Raw genomic sequence first — 19,708 nt, forward strand, 5'->3', positions numbered from 1 at the left:
GCAGCCCCGGCCCTAGAGTGGCCTCTGCTGGGGCCCTGTGGTAGTGATGTCCCAAAGCAGCACTGTGGAGTCCTTATTCCTTGCCCCTGACAGTTGATTCACCCAGAGAGGAGGCTTCTTTGATACAAACGCTACATGCCAGCAAGTCTTCCCTTCCTATGGCAATGTTCTCTAGTGCAGATATTCTCGAGGTAACAAGTATCTGATAATAATGCCAGTAATAATTAGCATTTGTGGGGCAGTTTATAGATCAGTAAGTGCTTTCACATGGTCTTACTTAATTTTTACAACAACCCTACAAGGTCTGTATTATGATCTCGATTTATAAAAGATCAAATTAAAGCTGAGAAAGATTAAATGACTTTGCCCAAATTAATGCTTTGCCCCATGTTAAGCCCAAAGACATGGCTACAAATTTTATAGTGTAATTAAAATGTAAGTGTATGTATAAAGGTTGATTTGTTGCTAACAAAACAAAGTGTTTCAAAGGTGGGGTCCACCTTACAGTGCTCTAATGGTGCTCCCAACTTTCTGTGAGGTGCTCCATCCTTTCTGTCACCCAGAGTCCCTATGGGACAGTGTTCCCATCCACAGTTATCGTAGAGTTGTGTATTAACTATGTGACCATATTGTAGCAAATAGCAGTAAAGACTCTTCAGGAAGAGCCAGCTTCCTCTCATGTCCAACATCCCACCGTCTGGGCTCTGGGTAGGGCTGCTAACACCTGACACTCTGATGGTCCCCATCACAGACGGTAGCCCGAGCTTGTGTTCAACCTAACTCTTCTGCCCCCTGTCTGCAGAAGCAGTGGAGTGTGGGACTAGGGCAAGAGGAGCAAGAAGAAAAAAGAGTCAGGCCCCTTTTGTAGTTTGTAGGACACCTGAAGGATTCAAAAGTGTGGATCCACGATAATTAATGCAGAAAATGTAGCAAGGTTTTTGAATACACAGCAGAGGAGCACAGGAAGTGCTTCAAATACTTGCCCTTCACATGTGAAAGTCAGCATTCTCAGTTCATTTGGATTTAAAAATAGAATGGAGGGAAGTTGATACAGAGGCTGTCGGCATGCCACACAAGTGAGGCAAGAGAATGAAAACCCAAAGCCACTAATGATAATCTGTATTTGGGAGTGGACTATATTGCTTGTGAAGGTCCTCTTGTGTTTTGGCATTTATAATTATGTGACCATGAGTTAAAGTCTACAGAGTTTGATTCTTAAGTATGAAACCTTACTGCACTGAGCTGGTAAGTGTTGTCTCTTTGTGTGCTTAATGACTATATCATTTAGAATCCTTTGAGCCACAAGATAGAAAATTCAGCTAGAAGTATGTGAAACAATAAGGGAAATGTATTACTTCACATAACAGAAAATAAGAAGGTTCTAGGGTTGGCTAGCTCAGTGACTTAAAGACCCAGAGTCTTTCTTCTTTCTGCTCTGCCATGTTCAACTTTTCTGTTTGTCCCTTGGTTACAAAGTGGCTGCAGCAGCTCCCACAATCATGTCCTCATGCAACCCTTCAAGCCAGAGTATCCAAAGACTGGAAGTGACACCATCTTGTTCTTCTGTCTATTTATAAGAAAGAGAAAAACTTTCTCAGAAGCCCCTGGCAGATTTGCCTTATGTTGCATCGACTAGAATCATGACAAGTGCTCATTTCTAAGCCAATCACTGGCAAAAACAATGAAATGACCATGACTGGCCTTAGACTGATCAAGATTTACCCCTGGGTTAGGGAGTGCCCTGCCTTCCTAGAGCACAGCATCTCTTGATACGTGAACAAAATTAGGGGTTTTTTAGCAAGGAAGAATTGAGTCTGGAGGGCAAATGAGTGTCTTCCAGGACAAGAAAATTGTTCAGTTTCACTGTTTCTCCTTATAGGCTCTGCCAACATAAACGACCGAAGCATGCTGGGAAAACGGGACAGTGAAATGGCTGTCATTGTGCAGGACACGGAGACGGTCCCTTCAGTAATGGATGGAAAAAAGTACCAAGCTGGCCACTTCGCCCTAGGACTTCGGCTGCAGTGCTTTCGGTGGGTCTCAGAACCTGGGTCTCCCTCACGTAATCCTGCTGTAGTAGGCAATGGAACCCAGCCCAGCCTCTGGCCCTTAGCACACATGCCATCTCCAGGTTCTTCTTTGTCCAAAACAGCGTGAACCACACCAGTCGTATACAAAATGGCTCTGTGTGGGGCATAAAAATTTCCTGTTTGAACAGCTTTTATTATTTTTATGTGTAATGGAGAAAACTAGCATTTTAAATCTATTAATTGATTTAGGACCAGGTCAAACCATCTAGTTTCTATTTAAGTTTTTTATAGTGAGTCCAGTTTTAGAAATTGAAATAGTTCCAGCGATACAAGGATATGATAAAAAAAATTACTAAAGGGGAAGGCTAGCGACTACTGGTGTTAAATTAAGTGTGGAAACTTCATTTCTCAGATTTAAGATGACTCCAGACATGGAAGATTCCTGATCTTCTGCAAGAAGATGTGAATTTTAAACAAACCTGTGGTCCAACAGAGAGAGCACTGTGCTAAGTAGCAGGGATTGTGTATCCCTAAATAAGTCCTTCATTCAGTTAAGTGTTACTGAGAACTTCCTGGGCGGGGCTCTAACTGGCCCCATCCCAGCCCCTGTAGTCCAGTCTCAGTAGTCAGAGTGATCCTTCGAGAACCTAACTCAGGTCCTATCACTCCTCTGTTCAACCAATCCTCAATGCCTTCTTATCTCTCTCTTTTTTTTTTAAATGGCTTCTTATTATCTATCTCCTGTCCCTCTCCCCCAGCCCACTGAAGACACACTGAGCTCCCCACTGTCTGTGGAACACACCCTGACCACTCTCCCACCTGTAGGCTTTTGCAGGAAGTCCACAATTATAAGATTCTAGAACTATATTGGCCAGGATGGGATTTCAGTGTGGCCGCTATGGTGAGATAGAGCCAAGTGTCCCCGATTAAGGGTGGTATTTTAAGCTATTTGATGAAAGGCACTGCACAGATACTGTTGTGGTGCTGTTGTTTTAACCCTTCCAGGGTTAATGGCCGCTTCTGAAAACTGGCTCACTTGCAAATGGGCACAAAACCAGCACTTCCCTCCTGCAAATGCTGGCGGCCCTACCTCCTACCTCACTCCAGACTCTGGCTTTTTTTTTTGGCTATGTTTGTGGCACATATATACAATGGAATATTACTCAGCCATAAAAAGAAATGAAATTGAGCTATTTGTAATGAGGTGGATGGACCTAGAGTCTGTCATACAGACTCTGGCTTTTGAGGACCAAGCTTCAGTTCTGGAGACGTTCTTTCTGCTCCCTCTGCCCCAGGAGCTCAGCAAATCCATCCCTCAAAATTTGACTGTCAGACCTTCTCACAGTTTTTATTGCTGTATTTATCGCCTTTGTTACTAATTGTTTTGTCAGTAAGGTTTTGGGTTTTGTTTTTTTTTTTAGACCATTGAGATTTTAATTGGCTTCTAATGTTAATTTGTTTTGTTTAGCAGGGGAGAGTTTAAGATTAGCAACCCACTGTTAATCAACCCATTGATTGCCTACTGCAGCTCATATAAGGAAACAAATATTTCCTCCTGTAAGCTAGAAATAAATGTCACACCTTTTCAGTTCCATGAGAACTTAGGTATTCTCTTTAAAGGCGTAGCCTCCTTTATAACTTTCCAAATGTATAATAATTATAGAGGGAGAGGGTTCTGATTACAACATATTTTTCATTGTAGAAAATTTGGCAAATGGAAAAGCAATAAGGAAATTAAATTTATCTGTAATCCCACCACCCAGTGCTAACAATTTTAACATTTGATGTATATCATTCCACTCTTTTTCTATATATAAATATCCACTACTGTATTTCTTTTTTTAAACATAATTAGGATCTTGCAGTTCTACAAAGTCCTTTATTATTTAAATAATGTTCCACACACTTTTCCATGTCATTGCGTTCTTCTATAACATTTAATGGCTGCATTGTATTACATTGTTTGAGCCTGCCATAATTCCTTTAACCAAAACCTCATTGATGGGCAGACTTTTCGCTGATATAAAAAAGTGGGTATGGTTGTAGATAGTATCTTGCTTACCTTCTTAGTTGTTTCCTTAACTAAATCCTAACTATAGGATTTCTAGCCAAAAGAAGTGTGGAATTTCCTTTGCCCTCTGAGTTCTGTTATTATCTTTGCCGATTTGTTGGGTTTCAAATGGAATTTCATTATTTTAGTTTGCAATTTGAGGGTTTAAAAATGTATCCATTAGCCATTTGTAATTGTTCTTTTGCAAATTGTCTAGACTATTCATGTCCTTTGCCCATTTTGTTGGAATGTTTCACTTTCTTTTAATGATTTATCAGTCATTTAAGTACATAAGAGCCTAATTTCTTTCTCCCATTTGTTGCAAATCTGATTTGCCAATTGCCTTTTAATCATATTTAGAGTATTTGGGGGAACCATCAATTCTTATTAATCAAATCTATCAGTTTTTTTCTTTTCCCCCCTTTTAAAAAATATGCTTAGAATAGCTTCCCCAAGATAAAATATTTACTTATATTTTCTTCTAGTGCTCACTTGATATTACTTTTACATTTTAACATCTGAAATTTATTTTTTTTAATTTTTAAATAAATTTATCTATTTATTTATTTATTTATTTAGGCTGTGCTGGGTCTTCGTTGCTGTGTGCAAGCGGGGCCACTCTTCGTTGCAGTGCATGGGCTTCTCATTGCAGTGGCTTCCCTTGTTGCAGAGCACGGGCTCTAGGCACGTGGGCTTCAGTAGTTGTGGCTCGCGGGCTCTAGAGCACAGGCTCAGTAGTTGTGGCGCACAGGCTCCACGGTATGTGGGGTCTTCTCAGACCAGGGCTCAAACCCATGTGCCCTGCATTGGCAGGCTGATTCTTAACCACTGTGCCACCAGGGAAGCCAACACCTGCAACTTATTTTAATGTAAGAAATGAGGTAGGGACTCTAACTCTTTTTCCCAGGCAAACCAAGTGATCCAGAACTTCATGACTGCAGTACTCGTTGCCTCTCTAACCTGCAGTGCCTCTTTATGGTGCACCGAATTGCCACACATCCTGACCTATCTGTACTCTCTGCTACTTCCTATTGAAAGTCTGTTGACTTGCATGCCATTATGATACCAGTTTACTTATCGTAGCTGTGCACTTTAACACTACTTCCTACCATACCACTTCCCCAAATTAGTATTCTTTTTTTTTTTTTGCGGTACGCGGGCCTCTCACTGCTGTGGCCTCTCCTGTTGCAGAGCACAGGCTCCAGACTCGCAGGCTCAGCGGCCATGGCTCACGGGCCCAGCCGCTCCGCGGCATGTGGGATCCTTCCGGACCGGGGCACGAACCCGTGTCCCCTGCATCGGCAGGTGGACTCCCAACCACTGTGCCACCAGGGAAGCCCCCCAAATTAGTATTCTTTTCCAGAATAATCTTGGCTACTCTTATTCATTCTTCCACACGAACTTTAAAATTGTTTATTCAAGTTCTCTCGCTAGTTTTTTGATCAGGACTACAGTATATTTATAGATTAATATAAAAAAGAGTTGATGTCTTTATAATATTGAGCCATCCTATTGAAGAGCAAGGTATGGACTTCAATTTATTCACATTTTTTTGTTCTTCAATAAAGCTCTAGGGTTTTCATTATTGGAAGCAGAAGTTGTTCTTCAGTGATCATTGAAGTTTTTTATTGCTGTTCTTTTGGTTTTATGCTGATCCTATGCATTTCAGGCTAAGTTTATTCCTAGATGCTTTATTTTTCCTGGCAACTTTCAAACTGTCTTGAAGAGGCAGTTGTTCTTGAACAAGCATTTTCACTTTGCCACAATGGCAGACACAAATAATACATTAAAAAGCACCATGAAAACCTTGTGTTGATTTTAGCTCTTTTTATTAGGAAATATTCTCAAAGATAAATGTGACCTAGAGCAGAGCCATTTTCTCCCTTAAAAAAATGCAACTTCAATCCATTTTCCATCTGGGCTATTTTTGAATAGAAATAGAGAGGCACATTTCGATGTGAAATCAATTCTAAATAGAATCAACCATCAGGGTACTGCACTAAATGTCACAACTGCGTGCCAAACAGTTCATTAAGTCTTAGAAAATTATCCAAACTTTACAGATGTAACCATCACTCAACAGAAATCATTATCCACACAAGTGGAGCTCAGAAGCATTTACAGTGATAGACATGAGGAATGGAAAGAACAGAAACAATTTTCTGCAGTTTTCCTACTGTCCCACTGATGCATAAACAATTAAACATTAAATAATTGACATTGTTCATGTCAACATAAAATCAAATTTGTTTTCTCTGAAACCTTACTCCTCTAAAGAACATCCAGAGTACTTCATATTATTTTTACTGTATAAATTATTATAATTAAAAAACTGACAGGGAAAATAATTTATTACTGAACATCGTCTGTTATAGACTTACTTAAATACCTTTTCTATACACAACTCTTAACTGATAACTTGATAGACACATTACCTCACCTCCTGTTCTCATTTAAAAGCAAAGTCATAGAAATATTCTTTCAGCTCTGTTTTCAGTTGGTTAGATGCCACCCAAATCAAAGGCATTACTATAATTGACTTATTGTTATAACTTGCACTGTCCTTCAAATTTGGCACGGTTAAATTTTGCTTTGGTTCTTAAGGAGCAGCAGCATCTAGGTGCAAACATCATCCTTTAGAACCTTTTTGAAAGTTATTCCTATATAGTCTGAGGGAGACATTATTTGAAGTGGAAATAGAATTTTGAGGTTATAAAACTCTAGGAATCCTAGTGAGCCCAGGTGCCAGATCCATTTATTATAGAAAATTTTTATATAGTAGAAAAAGTGAAGACTAAAACTAAAATGTGATGCCATTTTATCCCTATAAGCTGGCTGAGCCTTTTCAGGAGTTGATAATATTGGAGTTGACTGGGGAGAACACACATGGTTAATAGCATGTGTGTTAGAACAGCCTTTCTTGAAGTACATTTTGCAAATTGTTTGACCCAGGATTTTAATTCTTAAATTTCTCCTAGTGAAATAATCATAGAAATTCACAATGTATTATATATGATGAATAAATTTTGTTCATTATAGCATTGTTTATAATAATGGAAAACTGGAAACAACCCAAAAGGTCATAATAAAGTAGCTGGTTAAATAAAATTTCACATAATGGGAAATTCTGCAGCCATTAAAAATGATGATGTAAATCTAAACATTTAAATACAAAGAGGGTAACAATATTATGACCTCCACCCTGTTAAATCCAATGGTCAATTCTCATCTGAATTTGACTCCGTGTGGTTCCAGGATACCCATCCTCTGGCTTCTCTGCAGCCTCACTGGCTGCTGCTTCTCTCCCCTACTGTTGAAGTGCACTGGTCCTCTTCTCTCTATATACTCACTACTTTGGTAAAGTCAGTTAAAGTCACATGGCTTTATGAGTATACATATGTGGACAATTCTCAAGTGTGTATCTCCAGACAAACCTTCTCTCCCAAACTCCAGATTCTTTTATCCAGCTGCCTACTTAGCATCACCACTTGTATATTTAATAGATGTCCCAACAGGTTCAAAACTGAATTCCTGGTCTTCTCCCACTAACTGGCTCTACCCACAGAATTCCCCATCTCAGCTAATGGCAACTACAGTCTTCTGTTTGCTCAAGGCAAAGCCCTTTTAGTCATCCTGATGCCTCACTTTTTCTCACACCCTGTGTCCACTGGATCAGTGAAATCTGATCTCTCCACCTTCCTCTCCACCACCCAAGCCACCATCATCTCCCACCGAGATCACTGCAGTGACTCCTAAGTGACTTCCCTGTTTCAATCCTTGCTCTGCACGGTCTATTCTCAATCCAGCAGCCGTTTGTTAGTATTTAAGTCACATCCTGTCACTCCTTGCTCCAGTGTCAGCAGTATGTCCCAATTTCATGCAATGTAAAAGCCAAAGTCCTTCTGAGACCCATTTCCCACTTTTCTTTCTTTCTTTCTTTCTTTAAATAAATTTAGTTATTTAGTTATTTTTGGCTGCGTTGGGTCTTGGCTGCTGCGCACGGGCTTTCTCTAGTTGCAACGAGCGGGGGCTACTCTCTGTTGCAGTGCACAGGCTTCTCATTGCAGTGGCTTCTCTTGTTGTGGAGCGCAGGCTCTAGGCTTGCGGGCTTTGGTAGTTGCGGCACGCGGGCTCAGTAGTTGTGGCTCACGGGCTCTAGCGTGCAGGCTCAGTATTTGTGGCGCAAGGGCTTAGTTGTTCCACGGCATGTAGGATCTTTCCAGACCTGGGATCAAACCCGTGTCCCCTGCATTGGCAGGCAGATTCTTAACCACTGCGCCACCAGGGAAGTCTCCCCACTTTTATTTCCAATGTAGCACAAGCCTTTTTGGTATTCCTTGAACCTACCAGGCATGTGAGAAAAGAGCTTTGGACTCAGTTTCAATTGTAGCTCTATTAATAGAATGCCTCCAACCTTTTGTTTCCCATTTGCAAAATGGGAATCCTGTACCATCTACCTCCCAGGATTAAGATGGAAGTTCTTTTTAACACTCAGGCTTTATGTAAGTACCAGCGCTTTTATAATTTTCACATATGACCTCTAAAACTTGTCTTGCTTTGCTTGAGAATTTATTATTTCTAGTCCTCTGTTTATATTTGATCAATTCAAACAATCTACTGTATGGCTTCTTTTATGCCAGGTACTCTGGGGATATGAGAATAGCCAGGTCATGTTCTCTTAAAGAATTTACATGCTAGAAGTGGGAGATGGGCCTATTAAAAGCAAAAAGGGCGTGAAGTATTGCAGGTGCTCTGATAAAAACAAAGCACAGATGAAGCACAGTGAGGGCGACAAAGGAAGAAAGTTCAAATCTCTCAGGATTGACGGGGAGAAATGGGAGAAAGGAGAAAGGGAGACATAAAAACTTTTATAGAGGTGACCTTGTACTGAATCCTGAAAGATGGTAGGTAAGGTTAGGCAAACAGGTAGGGGAAGGAAAAGCCTCCCCGACTACTCCCATCTCACACTCTTAAAGCACACCTGGTATTTAGCACATTTTAATTAATTCCTATTGAGGGTGATTCTTTATTCATTGTTGATCTCACCTACCAAGTATAACTGCACCCAGAGAGGCTCTGTGTCTTTCATATTCATTTCTGTACCCTAGAGTTCAGCATAGTTCTTGGCCCAAGGGAGGGGAGAAGGAAGGAAGGAAGGAAGGAAGGGAGGAAGGGGTGGGGAGGGAGGAAGAAAAGTCAAGTCTTCATTAAGAGGACAGCTTTGGGAGTCAGGTGGTCCTGGTTGGAGTCCCAGATATACAATTTGCTAGCTGTGTGACCTTGAAAGAGTTACTTGACCTCTCTGTGCCTTAGTTCCCTTTTCTTTTTTTTTTTAAACCTGTTGATCTATTTATTTATTTATTTATTTGGTTGCACTGGGTCTTGTTGCAGCAGGTGGGCTCCTTAGTTGCGGCTCGTGGGCTCCTTAGTTGTGGCATGTGGACTCTTAGTTGCAGCATGCATATGGGATCTAGTTCCCGGACCAGGGATCGAACCTAGGCCCCCTGCATTGGAAGCTCAGAGTCTTAACCACTGTGCCACCAGGGAAGTCCCCTTAGTTCCCTTTTCAGTAAAAGGAAAATAATAATACTTGCTTCTTTTGTTTTTACTATTTTTTTACTTTCTTCTTTTTTTTTTTTTTAAATAGCTGCTTCTTCATAAGGCTGTTGAGGATTTACCGAGATCGTTTTTTGGAAAGGCTCAGCATGTTGAAAGGCACATGCTTTGAATACTAATCCTATCTTCCAAGGTTCTCACCCTCTTAGGCCAAATTACAAGAACTCTCTTAGAGCAAAATGAAGGTGTTTCTCTGTCCAACAGTTAAAACTTTCAAACATCATAACAACTTAGATTTTTCTGTTTTGTTTTGTTTTGTTTTGCAACTTGCCTTTTTTATATATAGACACACAGACACACACTTAGTCTTAATGGCTTCCTTTGACTTCCTTAAAAAACGAGTACTTCTGTGGTTGAGTGTCTGAATTGCTGTACCATTAGAAACAGTGCCTGCAGCAAACTGCTTTGTCTCAGTTACTCATTTTGGAGGACACTTGTATTTCAGGGTCGTCCTCGGCTATCTTTCTGGCCCTAGTGAAGACATTCAGGATCCAGTGAGTGACAAATTCTTCAAGGAGGTGTGGGTTTCAACGGCAGCTCGAAATGCTACAATTTATGATAAGGTGAGGTTCACATATCCTGCTCCTTTTTTAATTGAATCATGTCACAAAAGCACATAATTATTTCTGCATATTATTGTACAGAGTATTCTTAATGAGTGTAAAAAAACAATACACCTCCAAGTTGTAATAAAATAATTCTTGGTAGACATTAAAAAAACAGAGTCAAAAAGAGCCATAGATTATTGTTTAGAAGAGACTTTAGTGGCATTCTGGTCTCAGATTCCAGAATCCCATCATAAGCATCCTTAGCAGGTGGTTACCCAGCCTTTATACATGTCTAGTGACAAAGAGAAAAGAGGCAGATGGGATCAAAAAATGAGTCAGACTTGGGTTCAGCCCAGCTCACACAGTTGCTGGTGATATAACTATGTGTGTAGTAATTTGATGTTCTGAGCCTTCCTTTCTTTCCTCTCCTATAAATTGGGAGGAACATTCACTAGGTGGTTGTGAGGATAAAGAACAGTCTATTAAATGTATTTAGCACATAGTACATGTAGTAAATGGTGTCCATCCTAATGATGAAGCTTATTAATAATGAGAAACTTCCTCATTTGGACAGCTCTAATTTTGGAAAGGTGTTTTAAAACCAACTTCGTTTGTTAGGGAGCCTAAATGCATCTTCTGGTAAGTTCCGTCCATTGATGATGATAAAGAGTGTACAAGAGTTGAGTCACCCGACACTGAAACAGGTTACATCATGAAGTAGCCAGCATTCCATCATAGAAAATATTCAAGCTGAGTTCCACTGACCATCTATTATAAACTGGGTGAGAGTGCATTCTTCTTCTGACTTCCAGAGTCCCCTCAGCACAGAAAATTCATCATTTCTAATGAAACATGACAACTATCTACATAGCCTTATTTCATACTGAGGCCTCAAGACCATGATCAAATAGGTTGTGTGCATGGAGCCTTTTCAAATGTAATTTTTAAAATGCAGGGCACAGCCTAGTTTGGATCCTGGATTGGGAGGAATAACAGCTATAGAAGACATTTTGGGAATAATCAGATAAATCTGAATATGGACCATATCTTAAATAACATAGAATTGATTTTCTGAGGTGTGAGAATTATATTGTGGTTATATAGGCACATGTCCTTATTCTTAAGAAATACATGCTGAAATATTGACGTGTGAAGTGTTATGTTGTGTGAAACTTATTTTCAGTTAGCAAAATACATGCACAATTGATAACTTTAAGTACAGGTACAGATATAAACATTTTTCAAAATTAAAAAGTTAGAGAAAATATAATCACAACTTTCCTTTTAGACCAGAGCCTCCAGTGAAATTCAAGGGTGATTATTATCCAGAAAGTAAGGTATCACCCATGAAACTCCTTACCACTAGCTTGACTTTATCCTGAGGTCAATCACTTATGTAGATCAGATATAGGATCTGTGTTGTTTTTTTTTTTTTGATGGAAGCAAATCTAGCACTCTCTTTGTAGCAAATAAAAGAAGTAACCCTTCAATCAGGTCTGCGCTGTAACATAAAACCAATTAATATGTGTTTCATAAAACAAAGGTTTTGTCGGTTGGAATGAGTATTTTCAGTAAAGGGGATATGCTTGCTTTTAAACCTATCACTCAGTTTCCTATTTAATCAGGTGTTCCGGTGCCTTCCCAATGATGAAGTACACAATTTAATTCAGCTGAGAGACTTTATAAGCAAGCCCATCTTAGCAAAGGAAGATCCCATTAGAGCTGAGGAAGAACTGAAAAAGATCCGTGGGTTCTTGGTACAATTCCCCTTTTATTTCCTGTCTGAAGAAAACCTACTGCCTTCTGTTGGAACCAAAGAAGCCATGGTGCCCACCGAGGTTTGGACTTAAGAGTCATACTTGTTTGCAACTCAGACTTCCACCCTGAAGAGAACATGTCACACAGTGACTTTCTGGAGACCTAACAGCCATAGCCGGACCCAGTACACTCTTGTATCCAACCCTTGGACCCTTTGGGTTGGTTGGGAAGGGCTGTAGTCATACGGATATAAGGACAGTGAAAATCAGCAGGGCTTTATAATTCCTCCTGCCTATCCCTGTGAAAAAAGGACTGTATTCTTAGGTAGCATATACCCAACAGCTTAAACACATACTAAAATTCCATGATGGATACCAAACTGCATTTTCTTTGCTATCAAGAATTTACCTGTCACTGTGATCTACTTTGCCAAAAGTTGTCTGAACCTCCTTATTTTTCTCTGACCCTCACTTATGCAATTGATGTCTGCTGAACCTGCCTTCATCTCATAGTCCATACAGGCTCTGTTTGAGGTATTGTCTATTGCTAGAAGATGTTGTGATGCTGCTTCAAGGTTATTTAAGGTTACCTGGGTTGCTCCTGCCCCTGCCCTTCTGGCCCCGGAGTAGTTGTGTGCACCCAACCAAGGATGTGGTCCTTATTCCTTTCCAGTGACTGAAAGGACAGGACAGACCTTAAAGTCTACACAGCAGCCCATGTTAGGCACTTCTGACAACATTGACAGCATGTATGTTGACACCACAGATCAACAGAAAGGAATTAAATTCGGTTATTAAGGCAGAGATTTCACTTTGCCTCCAAAGGCATTGACAAGATGTGTCCTTTTGATAGGGCCCACCCTATCAGATTTGAAAACGTGTAGGATATTTGATTACACAGCAACCGATAAAACTCAAAGACACAGCATGCAGCCTTCAGCAATCTTCAACCTTTGGTGGGAATCTGATCCAGATAAGAAAAGAAGATTTCTTATAGTCCTGTAAAATTTCCTGTCATCCTTAGCTGCTGGATTGATTGAAATTTGAGTTTCTACATTTCAAAGTCAAACCAGTGAATACAACTTGTCTTTCAAGAGACTCAGGGGCTTCATAACTCATGCCAAGTTAATGTGTATGAGCCTAACTTTATTTGACTTTCAGCCCGCCAGCTATGTTACCTTCTTTAAGAAAAATTGTTTGCAAGATGCATACAACTTCACTTGCGTTATTAAATATACATTAACATTCCACCAGGGTTCCAAAGAGGTTAGGATTATTTTTTAATTCACATTATCCTAGTCTGTGAATTGTTCTGGAAACCCATTTCTCCTTTTTGGATGTTAGTGTACATACCCTTTGGTACCCCATAGCTCCAATTTTTGTTTTTTTGTTTTTTTGTGGTACGCGGGCCTCTCACTGTTGTGGCCTCTCCTGTTGCGGAGCACAGGCTCCGGACGCACAGGCCCAGTGGCCATGGCTCACGGGCCCAGCCGCTCCACGGCATGTGGGATCTTCCCGGACCGGGGCACGAACCCGTGTCCCCTGCATCGGCAGGCGGACTCTCAACCACTGCGCCACCAGGGAAGCCCCCCCATAGCTCTAATTTTATTAAGCAGAACTGTTCTTACAACCTAAAGAACTAATGTGGGTTCCCAACGGGCCTGAGGCCATAAAACATGGTGTAGGTGCAATGATTACACCTCTATGGATTACCTGGACAGAATCTCATCCAAAAGAGTAAGGACCCAATCCCTATTTTCCTAGAACTGATAGTCCAGTGGAAAAGATTAAACAGGAGCACAAAGTCTGTGAACTAGGTTAGTAGGAGAGAGACAGTGTCACACCCAGGAGGGTTTTACAAATGAGGTGGGACTATGTAACCAACAATGGGAATGAATATGCTTTTATGGTGGCTGAAGATAGTAAAATGACTTCATTCTATAGCAGTTGTAAATAAGACGTTTGCTATTTATGAAGTTTAGATTGGCATTTAAAGTGTTGAGTGTATGTGGAATACCTAAGGATTTTTCATGTTTTCTTTTTAAATTTTAAAAAAATGTAGAACAGTCAACAAACTGGCTCTTGAAAGGGCCCTTTCTCAAAAAAAAAGTCACTTAATCCAACCTCTGCCCATTTTATAGCTGAGGAAACTGAGAACCAGGTTAGTTGAAGGACTCACTGAAGTTTACCCATTAGGACCAGTGACATTGTTGGCCCATTACTGGCCTCTCCTTTCACTCATCACAGCCCCAAAAAGAGGAGATGCAGTAAATAGATTTCAGACAGGATGTCTCTAAGCTATTTTGAACCCCGTGTTATTATGTATTTATGTGCTTGTCTGTCTCCCCCTACTAGAATGTAAGCTCCATGGGGCAGGGACTTTCCTGTGTTTTGTTCATAGTGTGTCCCCTAAGCCTGAAACAGTGCCTGGCTCATAGGAGGTGCTCAGTATCTGCCGGATGAATAAAGGAGGTGGAGGAGAGAGCTAATGAAATGAAAAACTTATGGACTCTCAGATAAGAAATCTTCCTGCTGTTGCTAAAGAAACTGTTAGCAAGTTTCTTTTCTACTGCATCCTCTTAAAGGCAAGATGCTCATCTGCAAAGAGAGGGACTGCAAGATTTATTTGGGTGGATTTTATGGAAAATTCAGTGCCATAATTGCCTGCTTTGCAGTAGCAGTTTACGTAATGCAGCATTCTGCAAAAATTGCATGGGCCGTGGACACAGGATATACCATATGGCCTAATTACCCATCATGCTCTGACACCATTACTACCTAATAGAAGTTCAGATAATTTATCTTTAGCATCACAATGTCTGATATAAACATTAAAATGCAAGTGATTCAGTCTTGAAAAGCTATTACGAATCTGTTCAACATTTTAAATTGACTATAATCTTTTGAAATGCCTATAAGTGCTGTACCTGACACTCTGATAATCTCTGTAATAATTTTTTGCTTTCTAGAAGGAAAAATTCTATGATTATAAGAAGTGAAGGGTAGAAAGTGGTCATGGCCTATTAAAGCTATTCAGATTGACCAAGCTTAGTGGTTGGAGGCTACTAAACACAGCAGGTCGGGTTCAGGCATTTGCTCTGGAGCAAGTGTCCACTCAGGGACTCACCCTCCAGTGGGATGGGCTTCATTCTCAGCTGTAATGCATCACAGAGAGCTGGTCATTAGATAATTGAGTGACATATTGTAAAGCAAAACATTGGTTTTATTTTAATAGCATATTTGGAAGAAAGTTTTGTCTCTAGGTAGTCAAAACCAGAAGCAGTTAATCTCTTATGTAATAACTTGGGAAATTGTAACATGTCGTGAATTAACAGTCTTCCAGACGAAGGCAGTAAGCCAGGAAGTCTTTTTGCAGATACAAGACGACGGGCAGAACAGATTTTATATACATCGTGGAGATCCTGCACGTCTTTCTGCCCCTCCTCATTCCTTATTCCTTCAACCTCTTTCCCCAACCAGAGTGCTTTCGTATTATGGAAACCATTTTAGAGGACAAGAAAAAGCTTTCTGGGAAAAAACAACATGAGGCATCTAAAATAAATCTTCAGTTTAACTCACACTTTTAAGTGATTGACAAAATATTATCACTTTTTAACAGAGGTAATGGTTCTTTTTAACATCTCTGATCTGATGTGGCACTTGAGCATTTTCAGATGCCTGTCACCTCTGGAGAGGGGCTAAAGAGGGCCCTTCATGTCTTCTCATCCCTCTCAATTCTCCCATGTATGAAAAGTGAGCAAACACTAAAGGATTTTCAGTGTGCTTAGGAATACAATTTTATTTCCTTGGAAGATCCTCTGAAGTCAATCACTACTGGCAACTTGGAGGTTTAAAATGGGTTTTACCAGGCATAGGCCTTGAGAAATTCTTGAATCTAGAAATTCACTGGAAAAGGAATTCATCGCCATCTATCAAAAAGTTGCAGGTGAAGAATCAATGGATTCGCATTATGTTTAGGGGGAGGCAGATGCCATAATATGATTCCTAGTGGCATTTAATTCACATGTGATATATTATTGGCTTTCACTGCAGATTGGAAGGATTCATTAAAGGAAACAAAAATTCTTTGGCTTAATTTATTATAGGTTATTTTCTTTTTTCCTTTATACCAGTATTAAATTTTAACTTAAAAACAAAAAGTAATCAAAGTAAGATAAATGGAAATTTATCACACTAATCATTTTAAACTTTTAAGTTTTAAAATCAGAGACTGGGATTTCAATCCAACCAAACTGCAGACTTAATTACTCTTTCCTATTCTCTAGCAGCTATGATTGTTTGCTTTATTCTAGATAAATGCACTTAAGTGAATGTTGTCCTAGTTCTGCTCAGCACTAGGAAATGCAACATCATGCTCTCCTAATGTATATTCCACTTGGATTCTTCACATAAAATTGTCTGAGTCAAAGGTACTGATATTCTCCTCAACCATTCTAAAAATTCATATCACAGTATTGCAGTTGGAGCACGTGTCTCTGATGCAAAAACCAGATACTTGCTGGTGAACATCCATCCATTCAGAATATTCAGATATTCTGGACAGAGCTCAGGCCCTAGCCTCACCCTTATGGCAGGCTTTGGCAAACTAAGGCTGGGCCTCCTGTTTTTGTAAGTAAAGTTTTATTTGAATGTAGCCATGTCCATTTGTTTACATGCCTCATGACCAAATGAGCTGCACATCTGAGAATACTTGCCGTCCTTAAGAAACGTTTACTGATCCTTCCTCTAGAGAGAGCAAAGAATGTCCAATTAGGGTACCTCAACCAAACAGATTTGGGTGAGTTCTCATCTCTTCCATAAGCAAGGTTTTCAACTCTCCATATCCCAGAGCCCAGCATTCTACAATAGATTTATTCTAACAAGGTCAAGTCCTTTCAAGAATGAAAAATCACATGTGTTTTTGTTCTGAAAGAGTTTTTGTCAACTAAAGCAATCTTCTCCCAGCTGAGCACTCATATGGAAGCGTGGTTGATAATGTTTGTAACTAAAGTGTTAAATTAGGACAGATAGGCCTAACGATTTGTATTCAGAATGACAATTGTGAACTCAAGAAACAGTCTCCCTGGATTTTCCTTCTGTGAAGCCTTGGAAATGATACGTGTATCCATTCTCTGCCTCACAGTCAATGCTTTTGATGCCAAGTCCCTTAACTGCTTTTTTTAATGTAAATATTCATTAATTAAACAATTATAAGTGTGCAATTGGCCGTGTCCCTCTACTTGAAAAGATTCCTCCTTCTGTGCATGGGGTTTTTACAGCCAGCGCACTGTAGGTTTGAGCTCGAGACAGTAACCTGTGCCTTTGGAGCAGATGTCAGAGCCCCAGCGTCTCCTGCTGCCCCCAGTCTTCTCACAAACTTCATGCACGCATCTCAGCAGCACCCAGAAAGAGAAGGAGACAGAAGTCCCCTTTTGCCCCCTCCTCCACCAGTCACTACCTATTCCCTGAAAGGCAATCACTTTCCCCAGTTCTTGAAACAGAGATTAGTTTTGCCTATTTTTGTACCCCACTGGCTTTTTTTTTTTTTTTTTTTTTTTTTTTTTTTTGCGGTACACGGGCCTCTCACTGTTGTGGCCTCTCCCGTTGCGGAGCACAGGCTCCGGACGCGCAAGCTCAGCGGCCATGGCTCACGGGCCTAGCCACTCCGCGTCATGTGGGATCTTCCTGGACTGGGGCACGAACCCGTGTCCCCTGCATCGGCAGGTGGACTCTCAACCACTGCGCCACAAGGGAAGCCCCCCACTGGCTTTTTTAACAAGGACATCCTCAGCCTTTATCTCAACTAGGCATCTCTAAAGCTTTCTTTGTCTTCCAGGTGGCTGCTTACGTTTATAGAATCGTTGGTGGGCTCTCCATTTCACTTCTTCAAGATCTGACTTGTTCTTCTCATTCTACTCAATGCTCAGGTGATCCCATCGACTCCCATGGCTTCACTGCCATCTCTGTGCTCACCTGCAGCCCAGGTCTCTCTCCTAAGCTCCAGACACATTAGATGTCTGAGCAATAGATATCTCTACTTGCTTTTCCCACATGCACCTCAAAGTCAACAATACATCCTGTCCAAAATGGCAGCCATCACCAGCACTCTCAAATGCTCCCCCAATGCTCCTTCTGTTGTTCCCCATATTAGAGAACAGCCCCACTATCCACCAAATATTATCCAAATTGGAGAAATAATCATCCTCCTCAATTCCTCCCTTTCTCTCACCTCCCCCACTTCCAATCAGCCACCAAGTCTGCTAGTTCCACAACTAAACATCTCCCAGGTCCTGTCACTTATTTCTCCTCCTAATGCTACTTCCTACTTGACCTTGTTCACCATCACCTCATGTGGATTAACTAGTCTCACAGTCAGGTCTGGTCCCTCCCAAATCCATTCACTACAATTAGAGATAATTTTAAACCGCAGATCTGATCATGTCTCTTCTAGCTTAAATCCCTTTAAGAGCTTTTGTTTTCAGGGTGAAGTCCTCATAAGGTTTTATAAGGCTCTTTATGGACCCACCCCTCCTTAACTATCCAGCTGAATCACTCCCAATTTGCCACTCTTCTTTTCAGCAATAAGGTATCTTTATCCACAAATTTCCATTTCTCCTTGGTTAAATATTGGCCCTGGGGGAGTCAATTCCCCAGCACTTCTGGAACTTCCTTACCCAAGGACTCAGCAAGCTGCTGTGGGTCCAAGAGAGCCGGTGGAGAGACAGAAGCCCATCAGGGGCAAAGCTGCAGCTTGGGGAACTGCCCTCTGCAGCTACAGTTGAGCTCAGAGGTGGGTGGACAGCCTGTGTAATGGGGCGTCAACAACACCCCCTAGAATGGGCCTGTGATTTTTCTTTTTCACGATGTAGTAATTCTTATTCTAGAAGCATATAATTTGCTTTTTCTTTTTTTTTTTTTACATTTTTATTGGAGTATAAATGCTTTACAATGTGTTAGTTTCTGCTGTACAACAAAGTGTATCAGCTCTACATACACATATATCCCCATATCCCCACCCTCTTGCGTCTCCCTCCCACCCTCCCTTTCCCACCCCTCTAGGTGGTCACAAAGCTCTGAGCTGATCTCCCTGTGCTATGCAGCTGCTTCCCACTAGCTAGCTATTTTACATTTGCTGGTTTATATATGTCCATGCCACTTTCTCACTTCATCCCAGCTTCCCCTTCCCCCTATGCCCTCAAGTCTGTTCTCTACGTCTGTATCTTTATTCCTGTCCTGCCACTAGGTTCATCAGTACCGTTTTTTAAAATTCCATATATATGCATTAGCATATGGTATTTGTTTTTCTCTTTTTGACTTACTTCACCCTGTATGACAGATTCTAGGTCCATCCACCTCACTACAAATAACTCAGTTTCGTTCCTTTTTATGACTGAGTAATATTCCACTGTACATATGTGCCACATTTTCTTTATCCATTCATCTGTCAATGGACACTTAGGTTGTTTCCATCTCCTGGCTATTGTAAATAGTGCTGCAGTGAACATTGTGGTACATGTATCTTTTTTTTTTTTTACAACTTTATTGGAGTATAATTGCTTCACAATGGTGTATTAGTTTCTGTTTTATAACAAAGTGAATCAGTTATACATATACATCTGTTCCCATATCCCTTCCCTCCTGAGTCTCCCTTCCTCCCACCCTCCCTATCCCACCCCTCCAGGCAGTCACAAAGCACCGAGCTGATCT

General features: G+C 40.7%; 1 protein-coding gene across 4 annotated transcripts in view; it reads left to right on the forward strand.

Moving 5' to 3' along the window:
- PLD1 (phospholipase D1) overlaps positions 1 to 17,215 on the forward strand; it is a 206,546-nt gene extending 189,331 nt beyond the window's left edge. For all 4 annotated transcript variants that reach the window (XM_082624745.1, XM_082624746.1, XM_082624748.1 and 1 more), the window contains 3 exons: positions 1,880 to 2,033; positions 10,142 to 10,259; positions 11,870 to 17,215. In XM_082624745.1, coding sequence (XP_082480871.1) covers positions 1,880 to 2,033; positions 10,142 to 10,259; positions 11,870 to 12,094 — 497 coding nt within the window. In that variant the 3' untranslated portion in view covers positions 12,095 to 17,215. The remainder of the gene's footprint in view (positions 1 to 1,879; positions 2,034 to 10,141; positions 10,260 to 11,869) is intronic.
- Positions 17,216 to 19,708: the final 2,493 nt, after the last annotated feature.

Source organism: Mesoplodon mirus, assembly GCF_964341445.2.
Source record: "Mesoplodon mirus genome assembly, chromosome: 6".
Lineage (NCBI taxonomy): Eukaryota > Metazoa > Chordata > Mammalia > Artiodactyla > Ziphiidae > Mesoplodon > Mesoplodon mirus.